Source organism: Apteryx rowi, unplaced genomic scaffold, assembly GCF_003343035.1.
Source record: "Apteryx rowi isolate R43461 unplaced genomic scaffold, aptRow1 scaffold_713, whole genome shotgun sequence".
NCBI classification, from domain to species: Eukaryota; Metazoa; Chordata; class Aves; order Apterygiformes; family Apterygidae; genus Apteryx; species Apteryx rowi.
The window spans coordinates 141,731-164,572 of record NW_020450998.1 but is presented as its reverse complement, the minus strand read 5'-3'; the positions used below and the strand labels follow the sequence as shown (position 1 = coordinate 164,572).

At 44.1% G+C, this 22,842-nt stretch overlaps 1 protein-coding gene across 8 annotated transcripts in view; it reads right to left on the bottom strand.

Annotated features, from left to right (window-relative positions):
* Positions 1-19,282, bottom strand: part of PPIP5K1 (diphosphoinositol pentakisphosphate kinase 1) — a 53,342-nt gene extending 34,060 nt beyond the window's left edge. For 5 of the 8 annotated variants that reach the window (XM_026087366.1, XM_026087368.1, XM_026087364.1 and 2 more), the window contains exons 1-17: positions 17,976-18,145; positions 17,458-17,632; positions 14,608-14,803; positions 14,411-14,501; positions 13,280-13,365; positions 12,882-13,036; positions 11,777-11,878; positions 11,364-11,525; positions 10,200-10,321; positions 9,644-9,745; positions 8,294-8,380; positions 7,771-7,846; positions 7,139-7,248; positions 6,019-6,104; positions 5,447-5,575; positions 2,426-2,547; positions 1,479-1,661 (exon numbers count right to left, since the gene is read on the bottom strand). In XM_026087366.1, the coding sequence (XP_025943151.1) occupies positions 1,479-1,661; positions 2,426-2,547; positions 5,447-5,575; positions 6,019-6,104; positions 7,139-7,248; positions 7,771-7,846; positions 8,294-8,380; positions 9,644-9,745; positions 10,200-10,321; positions 11,364-11,525; positions 11,777-11,878; positions 12,882-13,036; positions 13,280-13,365; positions 14,411-14,501; positions 14,608-14,803; positions 17,458-17,604 (1,956 nt within the window). In that variant the 5' untranslated portion in view covers positions 17,605-17,632; positions 17,976-18,145. Of the gene's footprint in view, positions 1-1,478; positions 1,662-2,425; positions 2,548-5,446; positions 5,576-6,018; positions 6,105-7,138; positions 7,249-7,770; positions 7,847-8,293; positions 8,381-9,643; positions 9,746-10,199; positions 10,322-11,363; positions 11,526-11,776; positions 11,879-12,881; positions 13,037-13,279; positions 13,369-14,410; positions 14,502-14,607; positions 14,804-17,457; positions 17,633-17,975; positions 18,146-19,262 lie in introns of those variants that run through there. The other 3 variants (XM_026087363.1, XM_026087365.1, XM_026087370.1) reach the window with 3 other exon arrangements.
* Positions 19,283-22,842: the final 3,560 nt, after the last annotated feature.

The window sequence follows — 22,842 nt, the reverse complement described above, 5'->3', positions numbered from 1 at the left end:
TCAGCTTGAACATCTAAAAGGAAGATTATGACCACCTAGCTTCCCCACAGGCAAATCACAGGCCAAAGCTTCATACAGTGGTCCCAGAATCAAATCCAGAGAATTTAGCTAGACAACAGAAAAGATGGGGAATCATTCTTGGAAGACAAACAGGCATCTGAAGCATGTTCAGCAGGCCTCATATCAACACAGACCTCGATGAGATTAGATAGGGAAAGAAAAATGAGGCCATGTGAAATGTTGTCCCTTCCCCATTTCCCCAACTAGAGATTATCTGAGAAAGATACTTAGTTTGGATTCAAAGAGTCAAAGTTCACTCTATTCCATATCAAGTCATTTCAACAGTTGGTCACACTTCCTTTTATAACCATGCTTCTTAAATCTGCTTCAAAAGTCAGTTTTTAACCTCTAAATGACATAGACTATCTGACCTAAGCAGCAAGCAACTTGCATCACTGTATATGGTTCCCATACCGGAATTGCCAGGTACTAGCAGCAGGGCTGCACTTGCACTGAGATGTTGAATAATCCAAATTCCTAGCTAGGGGAGGAGGGAAAAGGAGGGAATAAACCAGTGAGGGCTACCAAACAGCAGGTTATCCCAGGATCACTTCCCATCTTGCAGAGAAGCAACTGGGAACCCATTTTCTCCCAGCTGTATGGGAGAAGCAATGTCTTCTTGTGCAGCTACTCAGCTGATTCCAGTGCTCTTTTCAGCATCACTGCCCTCCTGAATATAGTCTCCATTCTGTGTATTGGACCTGCACATACTTCGTCCCTGTAGTTATGTGCAAGGGTGTACATAAAATGTCACTCGGCTGTGCCCAGTTTATTGCAGGACCCACTGTTTCGTAGAATGTCCTCTTATTTTCCTGACACTCCAGCAGTCTATGTTGGTTACTGTTTTCTGTTATACTACCGAAGAAACAGGTTCCTGTAGGGGCCTCATTAAAAATCCACATAGAACAAGGATTATTTATTACCATTTCTAACCCATATGAGAACATACTGAATAACGTTGGAGGAGCCAGTGCTTTCACAACAGCTTGGAGCTTTCTTCTAATATAGCCTACAGTGATTCTACACAGTGGAAATCTTCAAAACAAACTGTCAAATGCCAACCAATAGCATTATATTTATACTTACATTAATCAAACAGACTTGTCAAACCCATTTTCTATTAATATACTCATAAAAATAAAATGCACTTCTAAAGGGAGAGGAAGGTACCATGATCATTCTTGAAGGGAACAGGGGAGTAACAGAGGATCTCACTAGAAGGGCAGGGATTATTACCCTGCAAAAACCTTCCCTTTTCCCTAAGTTCTGTTTGTATCGTATAATGTTGACCAGAACTGACCTCAGACTGACCAAACTACTGTTCACATACCAGCAGGTGGTTTTGCATCTTAAACCACTGGAGCAACACTATTCTCCTTCCAGACATAGAAAGAGCCAAGGTCATGTAGGTGCTTTACCTTTTCATAATCCTCTTCACAGAACCGAGCATCCTTCTGCATGATTTCATGCAGCCGTGCCTTCACTCTATGTTGACAGCTGCTAAGGGAATCACTGTCACTGTCCAGGAGACCATTCATATTGGCACTTTTCACCATTTGCACCAGAATGGGGGTCAGCTCTCCTTCCAGGGCCAGGAGACCCTAAAGCAGCACAGAACAGGATTTCAGCTACATGCAACCCAAGCAACAAACATTTCTGCAAGCTTCATGGTCAGCCTTCAGGCAACTTGAGTGAAATCTCAACTGCCCTTGAAAAGCAGCTTACAGCAAGAACACCCACAGTCAGAAGTGATTCTGGCATGCTCCTAGAACTACTCTAAGCCAAACATCAGGTCTGTCTACAGCAGCCCCAGATTTGTTTAGGCCATCGTTGAGTAGCCAACTTAGTTTGCTGGAAAACAGTGACACAGTAGAGGCTCTGAAGAACAGCTAGCAAGGCCACTAAAGGATTCCCCTTTGCTCAAGCTTTAACTGCAAACAAACCTCTTTCCTTCCCCCTTCCTCCACTGCACTGCAGACATTTCATTCCCTTTTTAAATCCAAAAGCCAGCAAATAACCCCTTTAGTTGAACTGTCACCAAAGAAATTCTTATTGTGTAAGAACTGCATACTCAGCAATATGAAATATGCTCTAACATCAAACACACAAGCAATACTCCATAAATAACTTACCTATCAGATTCCTATCCTGGGCATGATACCAAGGGCAACATATATATGGAGCTACACTGAACTTCCAGTACTGCTCCATGTACTTGCTATTAGCATACTGCCCCACCCTCCCACCACAGAGGAGAAAACTCTTAGGACAGTTCCTTCTTCATCACTGGAAATTTTCCTTTAAAACTGATATATTTTAAGCCTTCTGTAGCAGAACTAGCAGATGCCCAAAGGAGAGGAAGGACCTTTGCAAAAGCTGCTGCTGTCATCTGAACTCGTCCCTCATCAGAAGCATAGATCTTGAGATCATGACGGTAGGTGCTGTGCAGTCTAAGCAGGCCACATCCAGGGAAACCAGCATAATCACCTGGAACAGAAAACAGACTCAAACCCAGCCTTCTGACACCTGCAAAACTATCAGCTGAGTATACTGTAGAATCCCACTGCTTTAGAAAACAAACCTTTCCATAGTATCAAAGCTACATAGAGAATATATCACTTTCATAGCCAGCCTTTAGGCTGTTTCAGAAGAGATAGTTCTAGTTAATATATTAAGGTTGAAAATCTGATTCAGGTTTCGCTTAACTTGGGAAAGTTCATTTCTGAAAAAGAGTGCAAATTCACCAGTCAAGGTTTGATGCTACCCAAATTCTGCAGGAACCCTCTCCCAACAGTCAGTAACTAGTCTGCTAGCTTGAATGCCCCCGTGCAGAATAAAGCCACAGAAAAAAACTCCCTCCTTCTACTCATTCTCTGTGCAAAAGCAGGTACTGCTGCCATCAGGACTGCAGACACAGGCATTCAGTAGCGAGGAGTCTGGCTTCCAAAACATATCCAGTAGAGCTGCAGTTATCTTGTGGCATGAAATACTATTTTGTTTATGATGGCTGAGTTAACCACAGGATACAGAGCAGCAGTGGAAGAAGGCAACTCATGCAGCTTTGAGTCTGACCCTCCAGAGACAGAACACTGGTGACTAATTTGCTGCTGCCTGGGATCCCTTAATGAGTTTGCACAGTACCCAGCCATAGTGCACAGGCAGATGGGATAACTGCTCCCAGCACTGAGCTCATAACTCCAAGAAACATCCTACTAGACAGGAAGGGAGAACAGACAGAAGTCAGCTGTATGTCTGGACAAAGGGGCCACATACCAGCTACTACCCTGGAACTGTAACACAGCATCTCATTGCAAAGTAAGATCCCTCCCTCTCCATGAAGGACTGCCTGAGGCAGAAAACTCCAAATCCTTGATTCAGAGGGACTGAAGTTCACTTGTACATGCTCAGTCCTAGCCCTACTGTAAGCAAGAGTGCAGTAACTCAGTGCTCACCGGACATGGAACAGTGTGTTCAGAATTGGCATAGACAGTACCTCAGGATCCAGCCCAGCAGTAACTGCACCCCACTTGACCAGAGCTCTGCAGACAGGTCTCTTCCCTCAGGATTTGGCTCATTATACTGCAGTTTACTCCCAGGATTTTTCCCGGAATTCTCTCCCCTACACACTTTGTCTTCTGGTCTCCCCAGCCTCTTGTCCAAGTCAGTAGCTGATTCTCTCAGCTCCTGGCTTCAGAGATCCACAATAGCACCAGGCAGTTCCCAGCCCTTTTAACATTGTCAATGTTGCTGTCTTCAAAAATTGCACACAGGCCCTGACACGAAGATCCTCTAATCACTACTGCTACTTCCCCTTCAGTCTCTGTGCACTGAAAGTCTGCTCTACTTTCTGGCATTGCACAGTCAGCAACACTAGTTTTATCATCTCTTGGAAAGTTTATTCCCATATATGTGCTAAAAATGTGCTGAGATCAGAGGCATGTGACCTTAAAGCTGCCAGGACTCTGTAATGGGTTCCCTCTTAAAGAGCCTATGTCATGCCTGTACTGCTCACCAACACATTCACCGGATGAAGAGCAAAGAGTTATTACAGTTCCCCATTCTGGATGTATCATCACAACCTTGATATCTCCAGGTTCATTTGTCATTTGCTACTTATATTGCAAATGTAATACCATACATTTAGAGACTCCCTACACTAGAACAGCAGTAAGAAGATCCGCAGAAACAATATGAAACCCTAGAAAACAAAGCAGAAACTGCCAGCTATATTGTGTGCAGACACAGGTGGGGCCATTAGTCTCACAGCAAACATTCTTAAGAGTTGTTCTGAGTTCAGCAGTGATAATCACAGTCCAATCTCCTGTACCTGATAGGCTACCACATGTCACGCTGTCCCAGAGACTGTAGTGAATTATACTTGGCTAGAACACCTTCCATGAAAATATTAAACTCTTGTCTGAAGGCGAGAACAACAAAAAAGTCCACCATTTTCCTTCCTTCTTTGTAGCATTGGTCTATTACTTCACTGCTATACCAGATCAGTGGCTAGAAAGGCTTATCTCCAGGACATATGAAAACCTGGTAGCATTGGATTCCTCCCCTTTGCCACACCCTTATCCCTGAATCCTTCAGATTAAATAGCTCAATGTATTTTAAGCTATCACTAAAAGCCACCCTTCCCAGCCCTCAATTTTTGAGACTGTACTGCATCTTCTCCAATTCAATCTAAATTAATTGAATTAATTCTATTTCAAATTAATTAAATTAAATAATCATAGAAGTCAAAGATAAGCAGTATCCAGTACTGGTCTCATCAGACCAATACAGAAGTGTATTACTTATGATTCTTCTTTACTTGGGTGAAAAAAGCAATCTCTTAGTCTTTTTTATTCTTTGGGCTCTTGTTGATCTATGTGCGTGCTAGATGCTTTTCACAGTCAGTCACATAATCATGGCAGATAAAATATGGAGAAGTTCTCTCTATTCCCCTTTCTCAAGACAGAATTATCTGTGTTCAAGACAATTTCCACTGKTCTCTACATCTGACCTAAATTCCTTGTTAATCAATATATAACTTTTGCATTCGGCTGCATCAAAATGTCACTTTCTTAGATGGCTTCTCTTCTTCGAATGCTGGAACATTAATTGAAAGAATGCTATCGTGTTTCAAGACACACTAACGCTTAACCACAGCAGTGGACATTTCTAGCCAGCTTAGGGCTTTTTAGGTGCAAAGTCCACTTTAAGTATTTATCTTTATCGGTTCAGCTCAATAGAACAGAAACAGTAATGATTCCTGGGTCACACAGGCTTCACACAGTCCACAGAAAGTCTGAGCATCCCTGTACATGCTGGTGATTAGTCAACTTGGCTGGGCATTCTGGTGCAGTCATACAGGACCCAAGATGCATAAAAAAGTGCTTACCTTGGCCACCAGGGTACATACAGCGAAAGGCTCGCCCCAGTTCTTCTGCTTGGACCCTTCCTGCTGGTGTCAGTTCTCCACCCCATTTCAGCACCAGGAGAAGAGATGGGGAAGACTCTCTGCGAGCTTCTAGGAGGCAAACAGGCACTCACTATGGCAGGTCTCAAAACTAAGCTTCAGGGAGGTGAGGTGCATGTGTAGGGAAACCATCAGAGCACTTGCAGGGCATTCTCAACACTGGCTGACTCAAAATACACAGGAACCAAATCTGGCCTTTTCTGTGGCTTCAGCAAGTACCAAAATAAGAGTCTCTGCTGTTTGAAGCTATGAGAATTCCACCTGTATTTACAGGCTGACATTCATGAAGTCAGAAGTATAAACCTTGTGGTACCAACTAGAGTGTATTAGTACACTACATTGTGCATCTTTCCAGCCCTTCTTATGACAGCAGCAAAGACAAGACATGGGTCAATARTTCTGCTTTCATCTCCAGAGGCCTATATAGGTGGTATAGCTGCACACTCTTGAACATCAGGCTTTAACATCATGTCAGCAACATCAGGTTTCTTTACCTTCATCTTCACTTGCAGCTTTTGGATGTCCATGAGGCAGATAGGTCAACTGCACCTTACGGTTAATGCCAGAAAAATGTCCATACCTGTCACAAGGAGAGGGGGAAAAAAATAAACCCAAATTAATTCCACTCACCCCTTCCCAGAGCTCCCTCGGCAGCAAAAAAAAATACAGGCACTGACTTCCTCCAGGAACACCATTGTCAAGGGACATAAACATTAAACTACATAAACATCCACCTGTGAGCCAGCATGCAAAAAAGCCAAACCAAAAAAAAAAAAAAAAAAAAGCCCAACCCCCCTCCTCCCCTGACAAAATTCAGGCTCATTTACTTGCCTGCTCTATTCAGCTGACATCATTGTGCACGTTCATATCCCAGAGGGGCTTTAACCAATCTTTGATAATTTCTATCTACATCTTTAACAAGTGAATTGATGAAGTTACAGTAAAAAATCTACCAGCCATATAAGCACAAATATACCTACACCTCTAATCAGAAGAGAGAGTAGGGGAAGGAATCATGGCAAAAATTCATCTTCTGTGCTCCACAGAAATGGCATGAACACAGACACTACCTGTGTATGCCACAGTGAACTATGGCTCTCTTGGAAACCCCCCTTTTGTTTCTAACATGCCAACACCACCATATTGTCTTTTCTTCTGGCTGTGTGAAACCTAAGGGGACACAAACATCTTTTCATGTTTCCCAAGGTGCCTTTTGTTAAACTTCTGGCACCAGAACAACCTCATGTAAAACCACATTTGTTCCAAATTTATCAAAACATTTCATATCTATGTGGCCCCCACAGGACTCCAGTTCCATTCCTGCAGCAATGGAAACTCAGCTTCATCTTGAGTTCTCCAGCTAAAAACAGACACCCGGAACAAGAATCACCATTTGTTTTGATGCCAGGGAGAAAAAGTTAGGAGCGTGGCACCTTTCATGTACAGCTGCTAAAAGGGGATGCAGGAGTCTGACCTCTGGGGAACCAGCTGGCCAATACATCAACAGCACAGCTTGCTTCTACATCACTTCCTTTTCCCRCATCTTCCTTGTTATCCCTTGCTGACCCACAACCCTGAGACAAACCCATGTTGCCCCAAGACATTAACTCTTACATCTCCAAGACGCTCTTCAGCTGTTCCAGTTTGGATTTCCTCTCCTCAATCTCACAGTCACTCTGTGTTCCCAGTTCCACCACAAGCTGCCGTGCAATGTCCAGCACTTCCTGTTGGAAAGCAGACACTGTCTCAAGTGCCCAGCAGATCTGGTTCAGACTCACCACCATACTCTTGCAAGGCCTCCAGAAGGCTCCACCCAGCATCAGGACCACATACACACTCATTAAAGACACATTATTTCATAAGACAGCTTGAGCAGAAAAAACTTTCACATTCCAGTCAGTTTCATCCTCACCCCGTATTCCAACCCTGTTCAGAACCAAACGGATGCCTCAAACTCCCCCCACTTCACAGCTTGGAGTGTTCTCTCACCAGAGGCAACCACAACAGACAGGCTAGCTGCAGCAAGGCTGTCCCCATTCTACATTCTTTGTCTTAGCCAGGAGCAGTCTCCACTATGCTCTCATACTATTACCCTGCTGTGTACGCAGTGGGTAAAGAATGACACAGGGAGTGTTTGTGCAATGCTGCCCCTTTAAGGGTTTCCACCCTCCCAAAGAATTCCCTCGCACTGGGATCCATATTACCTGCATCTCCCACACAGTAATCCCAGAGAGGGCTCCCCTCACCTGTAGCTGCTCTGGTTTCTTCAGCTTCAACTTCCCTGTCTTGTAGCCATCATATTTCTCAAATAATTCAAAGAACCTGAACAGACAACAAAGAACCCTGATCCAGTTTCTGCTGTTCCAGTGCTACAAGGATGGTCATCCCTACATATGCATTCATGCCCTGTTCTTCAAGAAAAAACAGTAGGCCCACAGACTCTTCTCTATGCTTCAGAAATCCCCCCAGAACAAGTGTTTTCAGCCTCAGGTAAGAAAAGGAAGTAACCACTAGCTTCCCTTTGGTGAGGTACTTCACTTTACAGCACCTAGCAAACCTTCGCTCTTTCTTCCAGCACTCGCACAGAAGGTGCCAGGATCTGTATGGGAAAAGAAGGCTCCTTCCACAGAGCAGAAAGCATTTCCTGAATGGAACCATGGAAAAACACTGCCTCCCATGCAACTCAGCCCTTCTGCTCCATTTGTGGATTCAGCAGGTGGGCCCTCCTCATTTCCCAACAGTGCAGGGTCTTCTTGCCTTGGTTCTTACCGGGGATGCTTAACTTCCATCTTCATCTTTTGCTTTGGGGTTCGATCTCCATGCCGGATGACTGCAATAACACAGCGAAGTTCCATCCTGGGGAAAAACAAGATACACCTCTCAAATATATCCTTAAACTCCAGAATTACCACTAGAAAGTAGTTGTCGCTTCCCTCATCAATGACAGAAATCCTCCCAGCCTAAAACAGGCACCAGTGCTAAGGCTGCAAGAGCAGTCAAAGTAGTGCAGACACTACCAGGCTCATGAGCACCACAGCATTGTAATATGACATGCAAAAATCTAATCTATAGCAGATGGGAACCAGGCTAGATGCTATGGAATCTATAGATACAGCATTTTGAATTGTACCAAACTTCTTCCAAGAAAGGCACAGTTTAACATGCCCAACTTGTGTAATCCTCATAGCACCACTTGGAAGGACATAGGAAAAAAACAACTTGGTCCTGAAGAATCATTATACAGTCAGGGTCCTGTCTGTGATCAACCAATAACAGCTGTATATAGAGAGATTCCGCAGCAATCAGCCACTTGCAGGAACCAGTAGTTAGGCTGGCTCATTTCAGAAGGGCTATATGACTTTGCTTTTTCAGATATTAAAATATCCATCCATATCTCTTACAAGATCCCAGACCAAATGGGGGTTGATTCTATCAGTTTCACTGTCACAAGATACAATAGAAGCCAGCAGCCCCATGAGTGTGCAGCATTTGCATTTGCCAGCTTTATCCAAATGATCCTATGTTACAGGAAGGATGAACACATGCTCTCAGTTTACCTCTTCTGTAGCACCTATTTTTTTCCCCACTTCATGCAAGCATGTTCAGGAGCACAGAGAAATCTTTGTCTTCATCTTTTAGCCTTCTGTGGCGAAAGACTAGTATGGCCAACAGTATCAAATGAAAGCCTTGCAAGTGTACATACAATGTGAATACTTCAGCTAACAGTTTTCCACCCATTTCATTGGCAGCTTAAAACCCATTTGCTATGAGCAGCTACCTACCGAACAGTGGTTCCAGTGAGCCAGGTAGAGTGATGCCTTAATCCCTTCCCTGTGCTGATCAAAAATTGAGGCCTCCTGAAAGCCACAAGCAGTTTCTGTAACTCTCTCAAAGAATGCTCTTCCGCATTCATCACTCCTACAACTCATTTACTATCTATTGCCCATTTCCTGAGCACAGCTGAGCCTTTCCATAGACATCTGTCTTCAGTGTCTCAACCAACACAGCTGCTGGAGAAAACAGTGTTGCTGGGTGATGCATGTCTCTTGGACATGGCTTGCACTTTGTCCCTCATGCAGCCATTAAAGGGATCCTTTTGAGAAGCTCACAAGTACTCACATGGTGCCCGAAGTTGTGGGGACAATGGGAATATCTTCTGCCTCTGTTGGGATGGACCAGGGAATATGAAACTGGGGAGCCAATTCACGCATGATTATGTTTCTGAAAGAAATCAGAACACAGAATTCACATGAAATGCCATTCTCTCAGTCCTCCTCCTCCTCCCCTGTGGTCCAGGTGAAAGGTTTGAGGAGAGCCACAGACAACTTCTCCTCATCTTCCTTACAGAGTCATCTAACACACCATGGGCTAGTTAAGGCACCCAAAAGAGACAGGCACTTGCATCACCAATACTGCAGCTGGGCTTAGCATCCAATAGTGTCCTGTAAGACACACCTAGCTATAGACAAAGACAGCTAAACCCAATGCAGGCAGGAACTCCGGGGGCAAAGAATAATTAATCCCTTCCTCCCAAAGCCAGGCCTTCCCCTGCTGAACAAGTGTCCCCATCTGAACCATGCGCAGACTTCTCCCACATATACTGGTCAGGACTCCAAATTCACTATGCTTTGCTACAGATTCCCTTACCCACTACCAAAACTTGAACTTTACATACCCAAGGATTTTGGCACAGTCATCGTAATACTTCATAGAGTTCTTCACAAAACTAAAGCCGTTCACATCACAAACAAATGAGTGGCCATTTGCTCGCAGGAGGTCAAACCCACATACAGTTTGCTGCATGAGGAAACAGAGGATTCATAGGCACACTGTGAAGAAGCACAGCAAGCAGGACAGTAGATGAGTAAGTTAAGCAGGGCTGAGAGGGCACTCTGTCACACAGACCCAGTCAGCATACACTGTCCAATTCAGCTCCACTGGTGTCTCCAAAGGCACAATTTCTAAAGTAGTTCTCCATTTCATGCCTGTCTCAGTCTTGAAGTAGTTAGCAGTAACGGGCCCTTCAGAGGAGTCTTTACACCTTCACAGCTCTATCAAGGGCCCAATCCATGAACTCCTGTATTAAGCAAGTTAGTGCTACCTCAAAGAGCAATAAGGGTATAAGAAAGGAGCTCCTACCTCTCCTGCTCTTGCCTCTAAATTCAGCTGTTATGATCCAGACTGAAGAAGTAGAGAAAATAAGTGGTGCATGCACAGACATCCACCAATGCATGGAAAAGGTTATAATGAAGAATAAACCCACAGCTGTACCAGAACAACTACATGGGATGCAGATTGCAGCAGGGCCAGGAACAAGTAGCCAAGGGCTGCTTCTGCTGACATTGCTGATGAAGCAGAACAGGTCCTGTAACTGTACCTAGACTCACATGCACATTCACTCCGCCTACCTATAAGTAAAACACAAATGCACACCAAAGCCATGTCAAGAAGAGAATGAAAAAGGCCAAGAAAAAGATGACCAGGCTATCTACACAAACATGAAACAGCAAAGGAGGGATCAGTGCAGATCAGTTAGACAGCAGCATGCTTAGGATCTGATATCAAATGCTCAGATGCAAGCTGGGCACCAGCCACCTGCCAGCACAGAAGGCATCTGCTGTAGGCCCTCTGGCCTTCCCAAGTCATCTCTGACCAGCAAACTGACAGGGCCAGCAGGATCAACTGCACCCAGCTGGCAGAGAGAGTTGGCACCAGGCATGGAACACAGTCACATCAGAGATACATAAGAGCAAAAGACTCAAGCTAATACAGGTGCCTGAGTCATGAAGCAGACATTCCAGGGAGTATTCTGCTTGCACAGGAGAGAAAACACACAAACCTTAAAGGCTACACAGACTTTCCTGGCAACTAGCTTCTCCATGGCAGTCAGCATGACTGGGTAACGGATTTCTTTCCCTTCACTGTCCCGTTCAACCTTCCCATCCAAAGCAGGGGATTTGCGAGCCTCTGCATGGGCGTAGTCTGGCCCAACAGTGTACACCTGAGAAGAGAAACAGTTACACCTGACATAATCCCTAGACTAACTGCAGGTTCCAGAAGGTATTTCTATTGCAGACGCACACAGAAAAAAAGATTAGATGCTCTCATACATTCTTCTTGTTAGGGTCTGCAGAATACTAGCTCCTCACTTTGTGATCCAAGCTGCACAATCAGCACCTCACAGGCTAAACACACACTCCAGAATCTGCTAAGGAGGACTGCCCAAACTTCAGCTACCCAGGTTTTCCTTACCTTTACATCAGTGCCATCTGTAGGCATGAACTCTTCATAAATGTATGAGCCTGTCTTCCTTACACTGCTCTCTGGGGAGTACACACTACTCCGGCTGCCAATCTGAAAGCATAGAATAAAAACCTCAGGGTAGATCATAGGTTTTCTTTCCTTAGATGGAAGAACAAACAGCATAAATTTCATCCCATACTTAAAGAACTAGCTGAACATCTCTCAGAACCCCCAGCTATTATAGCACAATAATTCACAAAGGACAGAAGAGACTGCAAAATGCAGACACTAAGTATGTCCTTTTCCAGGTTTTAAAGAGGAAAAAGTTATTATAGACCACTAGGTTGACTCCAATCACCAGAAGAATATGGAACAGAAATAGCGGGTAAAGACATAGAAGGTAAGGAGTCTAGCTAATAAGCAAATTATAACAAGTTATGACAAATCATAGTCAGATCAATTTAACTTCCTTTTAGGACAGTGCAACAGATCTTATAGACAGGAGCCAATGTCGTTTTCATTTTCAGTGAGACTTTGGATACAATCTCAAGTGACATGCCTATATGTAAAAGCTAAGGAAGCAATCATTTTAAGATTACTAATAGCAGATGCATAACTGGTTGGAAAATCATATTCCATAGTTATTAATGGTTCACTGGTAAAGCGGAGGAAGTGAGTAAGGGCAGACATAAATTTCCTGTGGAATCTAGGAATAAATACTGCATTTATTACATTTACAAGCTACACTAAGCTGAGAAGGGCAGCAAGCATGTTAGAGGACAAGAATAGAAGTAAAAAAATCATCTTGATAAACTGAAGAAGTGATCTGGAAAAGACAGTATGCAGTTCAATAAGGGACACAGTTCTTAAGGACTGCTAAACAGGACACAGGTGAAACAGAGGATAGTGAAAGTGTAGTCAGCACTAGCACTAGAATATGTCTTTCTGCAATTCCCAACTAGATGGGATTTAGCTATAAGTTTTACAAAGGTATAGACTACCCCCAAAACAAGACCTTCCTTCTCGCTTCCCCAAAACTTCCTCCTGAAGCCACATAGGTCTCTCAGACCCATGGATCTGTTGGTCCCAAAAGCAAAGCTGGAGTGCCCCTCACCTTCCGAAAGAGCCGCTGGCTGCCCCCACCTGCTGAGGTTGGGTAGTAAATATACACGTTATGGTCTTCAGCACTGACTGGCTTCTCTACAAATGGCTTTGGGAAAACAGCTCCATTTACCTCCACATGGTCCTCTCCTTCCACTAAGTTGCATTCTGAAGACAAAGCACAGCAGCAGCACGTTAAGTAAGGGGGCAAACAGCCCTGTTGCAGAGCTGAAACCCTTTGGTCCTGGCCAGTCAGTCAACTTCAGTATTTTGGCCTTTGACCAGGGGCCAAGTCAGTTGACAAACTTATGAATCAGGCCTGTTCAAGCTCATTATCAGTGCTGGTCTCTGCAGAATATCTAAAATGGTATAGTATGCAAAAACAGCTCTCAGCAGAGCCTGGACATTTACCTTCTGGTCTATCAGGGTCTCGATTGAGCACAGCATAGCGGGGCAAGTCTATTCCCTCTTCTTGAAGAATCCGATACACTTCCCGCCTGYAGAGGACAAAAACAATGAGAATCAACAGAAGAGTCTGGAAGGTCCTCAGTACGTACCAGGGGAAAGGCTTCATTTTCACTGATGAAAAACAAAGTCAAATGAACACAAGAAAGTCTCAAGACAGTGCAAATACTTCTCAGCACGTGTTCTCTAGATGAGACCCACAAGCTACAGGGCATGCCTCAGCCCTACTCCTTATGGAAGCATCCCAGAGTAGACCTCTGCCTGGCCTAAATGGGGATGCCCATTTGCTAGCACCTGCCCAATCCACAGCAACATACCCAGCAAATGCCAACTGCCCAGATGTGCCCCCTCAAAGGGTGCCGTCACACTCAGCTGCCCATCACCCATCCCTTATTTTGCACCCAACATCAACGGGGAAGCTGCATTTCTCTCACTAGAGTTAGAACGTATGGTGCCTATCAGTACCCACAGTAATGCTGCCCACAACCCAAAGACATGTGAAGTTTGGTGTCTGGTATTAACTACTCATCTGCAGTCAAAGCACTCTGACTATATGAACTGAAGTACATGACTGTAAGTTAGCATTTGACTTCTGACTGACTTAACCCATCAACTTAACTTACCAAGAGCTGACTGAAAAGCCTCTTCAAGTGTCTTACCAATATACCCTCTTCAAGGGAGGGGTATATGCCCTCCAATGTTCCCTCAGCCTGGCCTTGCTGCTCCCAATTTCTGCCTGAGAATCCCATCTCACTACTTGGCTCTCTTCCTCAGAGACCAGTCTTAGTCACGCCAGTCTCATCCTTCAAGATCATGTCCTCTTTTAATTCACTCAGCCTTTCCTTACAGTGCATTTGCACCAGAAGCTAAAACATGCCATACCTCAGTGGTTTTGCCCCGAAACCTATTTCCCTCATGTTAGGGGGAAACAACCCCTAAAAGCCACTGCCAAAGTGTTATGTCCCCCTTTCCCCTGCCCTTGTTTGCTTACAGCCAGGAAGATGAAGCTTGCACAGCATGCTGAGGAGGAGAATCAGTTGAAGAGGGAAGGGGCTTTAGAGGATCCCAGACACCTACCTGTCCTGGATGTAATACTGCATATCAAGGTCATTAATCAAAAACGGCCTGCACAGCTTGGCATAAGCAACTGCTTTATCCAGTGGGAATCCTGAAAGGCAGGGTGGTGGGGGTGGGGAGGGAAAAAAGAAAAAGATGAATGGAAACTCCCTTGTCCAGATCTCAGGTAGGATAAGGCCTGCCACACAGACTTTTACCTTTGGAGTGGAAGGAGATAAGGCAGTCACATGAGGGCCAGTTCTCTACCGGTTCATTCAGAATAACGTCTTCCCCCATAATCACCACTGTAATATACTCAAACTTGCACAGACGCTCCAGAATCTGCGTCATGGGCTTTGACTTGGACTTTTTGGTCATGGCACATATTCCAACCACAATCTGCCGTTCAGGTGGCTAAGGGAAGACACAGGGCAGTTTAGTACAGGCTCAGCTACTTTACTGAATTCAAACTATAACAGCATAGAAATACAGCAGCTGGGAACAAATGAGGGATTTTCTTCTAACCACATCTATTCCCAGCTCTTGCTAGACTCAAACCCATATACACTTCCAGCTTCCACTAGATTTTACTTGTAGATGTTGTAAAGAAACATCCCCAAAAACCTGCTTCTTTGCCAGATAATATGTATCTTTTCCTCTTTCTGGGCACTAATGCTAAGGTCAGAAAGAAATACCTGGCACCTGAACAAGCAGCAGGGACTGGAATCCTGTACTATGTTCTTTGGCCCCTAACTCACAAAGACTGTTAATAGAGTTAGGAGGACTCCAAAAAGAGCCACAAATGCTGTATTTGTGGACTCCAGGAGCTCAGCCTGTTTGTCTTATCTGAGAGAAAACAAAGGAGAAATGACAGCACTAGCTACAAGTAGAAGAGAAACAGTACCAAGGACTCTCCCATATACCTGACAAAGATACAGCAAGATCCAGTGGGAGGAAGCTAAGTTAAATAAGTATAGAGAAAAGGCATGCATTTTAAAAAGCACTGATAACAGTAGCTGAGAAACAGGCTAAGGTCTGTGGTGGATTTTCCATCACTGGCTTTTTAAACCCAGACCGGGTGCTTTCAACAGATTAATTCTGGTCAGGGTAAGATTAAACTCAGTGAGGTTGTCTAAAGTGATATACACAGGACTGCAGATACACAAGACACAGAATGGTGGTTTCAGACTGTAAACTGAGACTTCTGAAGTTACTGCACCGATTCCCAAAGCCAAGGGCTCGGATTCCGCAGCAAAAAATATCTAGGAAGTCTAAGGGCTTCCAGTTCCTTTGCCCTACCTGCTAAAATAGCTCTTTATTGAGCATCAAGGTACATACCACTGCATATTTTTGAAGGGAGCCCATATGGGCTCCTAGGTCAATAACACAACTGCAATGGAGACTTTAGAGTACAGAGCCAATGTGAATAACAGCTGCACTGGCATATGGTCCCATTAACTCACACAACTAGGAGCAAAGTCCCTGCAGTAGCCCAAGTCCCATGCGCAGAACAGAGCACATAACAGAGCAAAACAGCAGATTTCAGTCTTGGCTCCAATCCTCCTCCCTAGACTTGCCCTGCTTTCACTGTTTCTTAGCTCCACTTCGCTCAGTTCTCAGCTAAACTGATTAGCCAGGACTATTGGAGTCAGTTTTCCAATCTGACAACTCTTTGACTGAAAAATAGTTGCCTTTTTCTCTTACAAGTCACAGGTTATGAGGCAAGAACTGAGGTGAGGGGAAAGGAAAAAGATTTAAAAAAAAAAAAAAAGGCAGTCTCAACCACCTAAAAATGCAAGAAACACTGGCCACTCCAATCACTGGAGCATCAATACTATATCACTGGATTCTTCCTAAAGGTGAATTCTCATGGGCTGCTGATATATTTCATCCTTAATGTAATTTCTGTCTGGAATTCTATATTGGAACAGGCCGCAGATCACCATGTAACGCTGTAGAGCTTCCACATAGGGGAAAAGCAGTTCCTCTTACCCAGAGAGGAGGAAATGTTACTTCTAACATGCCAAAGGCACCAAACAGTTTCTCTGGGATGGACAGATGATTTTCTCAGGAGCAAAGTGTGGCACATTCCACCCCACTCAAATAATTTGCTCAGCCCATTCCAAAAAAACAACCAAACAAACAAACCTCCCCCAAACTTAAAACGATAAGCCCCAGTGGAACTGACAGAGCGAAAGGTCAGGAGTTTCTTTACTTCATTGCAGTGCCCTTGCCTGCAGGTCTTGCAGAGACAAGTCCCAGCTATTCACTGTTTCCTTTGCATTATCTTTAGAGAGCTACTTTACCATCCTTAAAGAGGAGGTCAGCATACACTGCTCATTACATTTTCTATCTGTGCTACAGGATACACCTGTACTGACCCTCAGAGGCTGCATCATATACCAAACAGAAAAGACAGGAAAACAGTAGATTAAAGTTCTGCGAGGCCACTACATACTATCCTAAGGTTATGTCAGTGCAGTTTAGCACAAGTCACAGTCCATTCAGCCCACTAAGAGGCAAGAGAACTTCAGTGAACAGAACGACCTCTGAACAAATGCCCTTAACAAAGGCCATTGTGGGAGACCAGAAGAGTGGGTTGAATAAGAGCCAAAAGCAGTCAGAAGCTGGAGATGATTCTCCTTTCTGCATTCTGCTCCTGCAGATTACAGAAAAGAGGAACTGTTTCAAATCTGCAGACACTTCTTTGCCCTATTCGCAATTCCCACAGTTTTCCTCAAAAACTTCCCTAGTAAAACAGAAAGATTCATAAGAGATTTAGGCTTAAATTGCCAGGACAAAGTTGTCTGCTATTGTACCTGAAAAAGACCTGCAAAGCAAAAAGGCTAAAATTTACTGCACCATGAGACACTAAGCCTGACTGTATGACAATGCAGTGCATCCCATAAAGGATGACACAGCCCTTCCACATGGCTGTGCCACGTAGCCTGGTGCCATGACCCTGAAATCCTGACTGCCTGTGGCCTCCACAGTAACCACTCAAAATCTGGCTGAGACACAAGAATTCTGCACAGATGCCCCAACCCAGAACGCCAGGACCTCCTTACCGATTCCTCCTCTTCATCATCTTCAAAGAAATCAATTTCATCTGTCTTCATGTTTGATCCGAGGAAGTCCGTCTCATCATCCCTGGAACCGACAACAAACCTGGGAGCAGAGTTTTCTCCCTCACTGGAGGTCGTCAGGGACGACATTGTAGCCTTGGTGGCCGACCATCCCGCTCTGGAATCATAATACACAAAAAAGATAAGGCAGGCATTCTGACACAGGGCAAGCCAGGGGCTGATGCTACTGGAAGGAGGTCAGGATGGGCAGGTCAGGGACTGATGTGGCGTGAATGAACCCAGGGACAGGCTGCCCAGCACAAAAGGAGAGAACCAAGGTGAGGGGAAGAAAGCCTTTAGGCAGAGGTGGGGCAGGAGCCAGTGCTACTGAAAGAGACTCTCAGGGATGGGAGGGGGTACAGGATCCAGAACCATTTTAGATAGGCAGCCCCATTAACCCATTTGCAGCAAGTGGGAAAGGGACAGTGTCACTGCTAGTTTTGAAATAATTTAAACCTTACAATGATGCATGCTCCAATCCGTTGTCTAAATCATTGATTAGGACAGTGGATACACTTGCGGCCTCATACACCCAGAGACTTCAACTGTGACTCCAGAAGTTAGGATGAAGCTTAGGAGAATGAAGGTGAATTTCCAATCCCCAATTTTCATTCCCTYAGTTCAAGAAGACCTGCAATAACAGAAAGACTAGTCTGAGAGGCACATGAGTTTGGGGGAGGAAGGAAAAGGAAGAAATGACAACTCTTAGATAAGGAAAGAAGACACAGAGAAAGCAACAGCAATAGTTTGGGCTGCAGATCAGGGCTTTGGATTTGCAAGCTAGTTCTGATTTACTGTGTGACCATGGACACTGATTATCAAGACATAAGCTACGCTTTATATATATACACACCAGGAAAAGAGTACATCTTGCACTATCAYCTACATAGTAGCACGCACTGGCTGCTGCACAAGTGACAGTATGAATACACAGTACGTATGACCTGTATGTACCAACGACACAGCTGTTCATCTCTGCCAAAAGCTGCACATACATAAATGTCAAGCAGTTGCCATTTATCTTGTTTTCCCCGACTATAAAATTGGGGAAAGCATTCTTCTTGTGCAAGTATGTTCAACCTTGAGAAGAGGACTTTGTAAACACCTTATGTTATTAAGCACTTCCTAAGAGTGGACAAGACACACTACCACTGCTTCTCATGCTCTTAAATGATTTCCAGCATTACTCAGACTGACAGTTATTGCATTTCCTATTCTTTTGAAGCATGCTTCCCCTTACAGCCAGTATACCCCAGGACACTATACTGCCATGGACAACTCCATCAGTTCCCCATCCTCTCTGTCAGCTCTTCACAGAGCAGAGGAGACCATTCAAATGACATCTGCCTGCTGCCAGCACAGTTTCACAGTAGATGAGAATTCCCTCACAGAGAACAAAGGAGGGAGATTGACTTAATCTATTCGAGCAGGGTGGGAACAAGCAAAAGAATCAAACAGACAGCAAACCAGCTGGTTGTGAAATCCTCTTGGAAATAAGTGTAAAAATAAAGTATGTCTCCATGCAGAAAGACTGTGCACATTCTCAGAAAGGACGGGAGATTTAACAGGTAAGTCCTCAGAGAGAGCACTGAAGCAGAAGTACACCAGACAACAGCCCTGAAGTCACACTATGAGAAACTGGTCCAACAGCACATCTGTAAGTTAACATACCAGATCTACTGGGGGAGCCCACACCAATATAACAGAAATCAGAGAGGTGACACACCAAGACCAAACTTTGCTCCTACCGTACCAAGGACGATCTCCTCAGCATTACTGCCAGCTCACTCCAATATTCTACTTGCACACAAAGCCAAGTGCTGGGTGCTCCCACATGCACCTTGAGGCACAGTGCTCGTCCAAAATAGAAGGGTGTCTAAATTATCAAGGGTCAAAGCTGTAATTCACCATCAGCGCTCTCTACTGGTGCCATTAACAGTGCTGGCAGACCAGGCTGTACAGGCAATTTTCATCGTGTGCTCCACATAACCCTACTAATACAACACAAGGACAAGAGTAGAATTCCCAAATTATTCAGGAACTATCTTCATTCCTGGGCTCTGCTGCCTCAGCATGTCAGCACAGAATGAGACCTCAGTAAGTACACTGTCAGCTTGAAGGCTGACGATTTAATGAAATAAACCATGCAAGAAGAGGAGGAGGGTTGTTCTCTCCAATCCCTTACCCTCCCCTCCCTCCTTGAAAAATAGATCAGGCAGCAGAAAAACCTTTGCCCTAAGAACTAAGAAAGCAACAGGTTCTCTACATTCCTGCTTCTATCCCAGGAAAAAAGCCTCTACCTTGCTCTTTAGATATTTCCATAGGTCACGACACTCCATACTAAAAAGCTAGAGCCTCACTGAAGCATCAAGAATCCCCTTGGCATTAACATTGAAAGCCTCGTTATCTCACAGGTTGTTTCTGGTGTGGAGAAAGGGTGGTAATATAACCAAAATCTTTTTCAACTCTCTGTTCAAACTAGATCTCTTCTCTGGATTTCTATGAAGCCAGCATACAGCCTCTTGATGTAACAGAACTGTTAGCTACAGGCATAACTAAGGCACCTAAAATTCAAACAGACCATGACCCTTAAAGGGAAACAGACAATGGAGCATGATTTTGGTTGGTATCAAAGGCTAGTAACATCAGATTTTGCAGCCATGCCTGAATCAGCTGTAGTGCTGGGCTATCACAGAGCTTATTTTGCCAGAGGTGTGGCAAATTTTCACAAGAACAGTACCAGCAAAGTTCCTGTATGGTGTTCAGCCCACACCTTCACTGCTACTTCTTTTCTCCAAACCTAGAGCTATGTGAGATGCGCTGACAGTAGCCATGTTTGCTTCTCAAATACATATGCTGATGAACACATGGTTCCACATCTTTCTCATTGCTTCCTGAGCTAACTGCTCCTAAAGGTCACACATTCAGACCAGTCCCCATGTGCTAAGAACGCTGCAGGTCTCCAACCTTTCACAAACCACAGCAGAAAAATTAAGTGTTGAGTTAATACTGCTGACTGAACTTGCTGAGAGAGTCAAAAGCACTAACACAGCCCACACACACACACACACAAGCAAAAGAAAAAAACCCCAACACACAAAGAGAAAAACTTAGTTAAGCAAGGTTATGGTTTTGAGTACAGGATCTTCAGGCTTCCTAATCCCATCACAAATACATGAGGAAATGTACACCAGCCACTTACAACTACAGACATTCTTGCACTGCCTCCCAACAAGGGCACCTATGATCTGCTACACAATCATACCAAAGGTTAAAGTAATTAACTAATGGCAATCATTAGCTGCTGACACACAACCTGAAATTGAGATGTAAGCCTTGCCCTAAGTGTTCTGGAACTAATTCTTCAGCTCTCTAGACTGCCCTGTATTAGGGACAAGAAATGAGAGAGTAAGATGTTTTCAGGTTCCCCAGCAGATCATTCTGGTGCTGTTTAGCTAAACACAGATTAAGAGATTAATTCTTTGTGCCCCACTTTGAAATACCAAAACTTTAGAAGAGAAGAGAGTATGATCAGGTCTTATACTAACTTTGCACACCATGTGGCACTGACTAGTGAAAGTTTTTTAATTTTATTAATGGAACCTGTTATAGGTGCAGCTGCATGATTGGAAAGGTAGAAGAGGCAGATCTAGGTCCAGACACTCGGCCTGTGCATTCCAGGGAACCTAGGGGAAGCATTTGACTGGAGGACAAAAGAGCACAGGGCACCACTGTGTGCAAACTGGTGGCAAGTATGAATTAGTTCATAGAACCTCAGCCCAATTTAAGCCAGTTAAAGTATCTGCAACATTGCAATCTTTATGAATATGCGTAGTTGGTATTTTAAAAAATACTAATGCTGGAAAGGTCTTGTTGAACTCTATAAAACTGCATTAAAACACACTGAAAGCTTAGGCCTCAATCTTACGTGTGTATAGTCAGTGAAGTTACTTTGCCTGAAGAGTTAATCCATTGTTATAAGGACTTTGTATTAAAGATTAATTACACACTTAAATGCAAAAGATGTTGTACTCTTGTCAAAAACTAAAGTGGCATAAACTTTTAATTGCTTCAAAACAAAACTATTGCAGAGTTAATAATTAAAAGCTATTTGGACTTAGGGTATTAAAACAAGCTTGCCATGTTCTATTTGCATAGTTCAATGCATTCATAACCAAGATACCAAAGCTGCAATTCTAAAAGTACAATTCTGCCTGTTTGAGAGGCATTTTCAGTAACTCCAAATCCATCAGCAACTTCAGACACAGATAGAGTACATCAATGGTTAAAACATTTCATGCTTCCTGACTAGGAGTTCTTTCTGCTGGAAAGTGCTGCTGTTTGCAAATTTGGTAAAAACTCTTGGCTTATCATTTCTACCTCTGAGCAAGTGTTAAGTTGGTCACATAGCAAGTGTAGCAGCTAGACCCAGTTTTGTCTTTTTCGTGGGATCATTTGTTAAATGCAAAACTTCACAGCAGCAAATTTTCTCTGAGATTGTAATCGTTAATAAAAAAAATTACTAACAAACTGAAGCATAAAATAATTTTCCCAAATTTTTTTTAAAAGGAAAGAATAGAAACAAGCTTAAACATGCATGCCTTTAATTTTAAAAGGATTAATATGATGGCTAATTTTGCTTTATAAGTACACAAACTGCAACCTGTGGACTCACTAGCACTTGAAAGCTGTAATTTTTACCCATCCTTCCAGTCCACAGCACTGATAATTTCTCTGTAGAGTGGTTAGTCATGTACTTATACCCTTTCCTCACACATCAAATGGGGTACAGACGCTAACCAAATCAGCTTTCACACTTTTCAGAAGACTTCCATAAAAAAGTCTCGAGGTTGTCTAGCAGCATATTAGCAGGAAAATAAGCGTTATGGAGTAAGCTAGGGAGTTCATTCACAGTACATAAACTTCTCTGTGACAGCTGTTTAGCTGAGTGCTTTCGTCCCATCAGCTCCATGATAAACAGATGGTAGTAACCACCTTTCACGAGGCAAAAGTTACCTTGGGTTTACCTCAAGGTAGGAGCATTTACATTGATGTTCAATATGGAGAAGTAAATTCAGAACAGTAAATTCAAAATTGACTCCTTCCAGTACCAATTCTGCAGGAAACCGCATCCGCATAGCTAAACCACAGGGACACGGGCAGGTTAATCCAAAGCAAGTTCATCTGGTCGTTGCCTCCCCCCCCCCGAGGAAGAAGCACACGGCTGCCAGGAGCGACACAGCACTGCCCGGCCCGGCCCCGTCGCCGCCCGCGGCCGCCCCGAGGGCTGGCCCAGCACAGCGAGGGGTGGCCGCCGCGGCGGCGCTG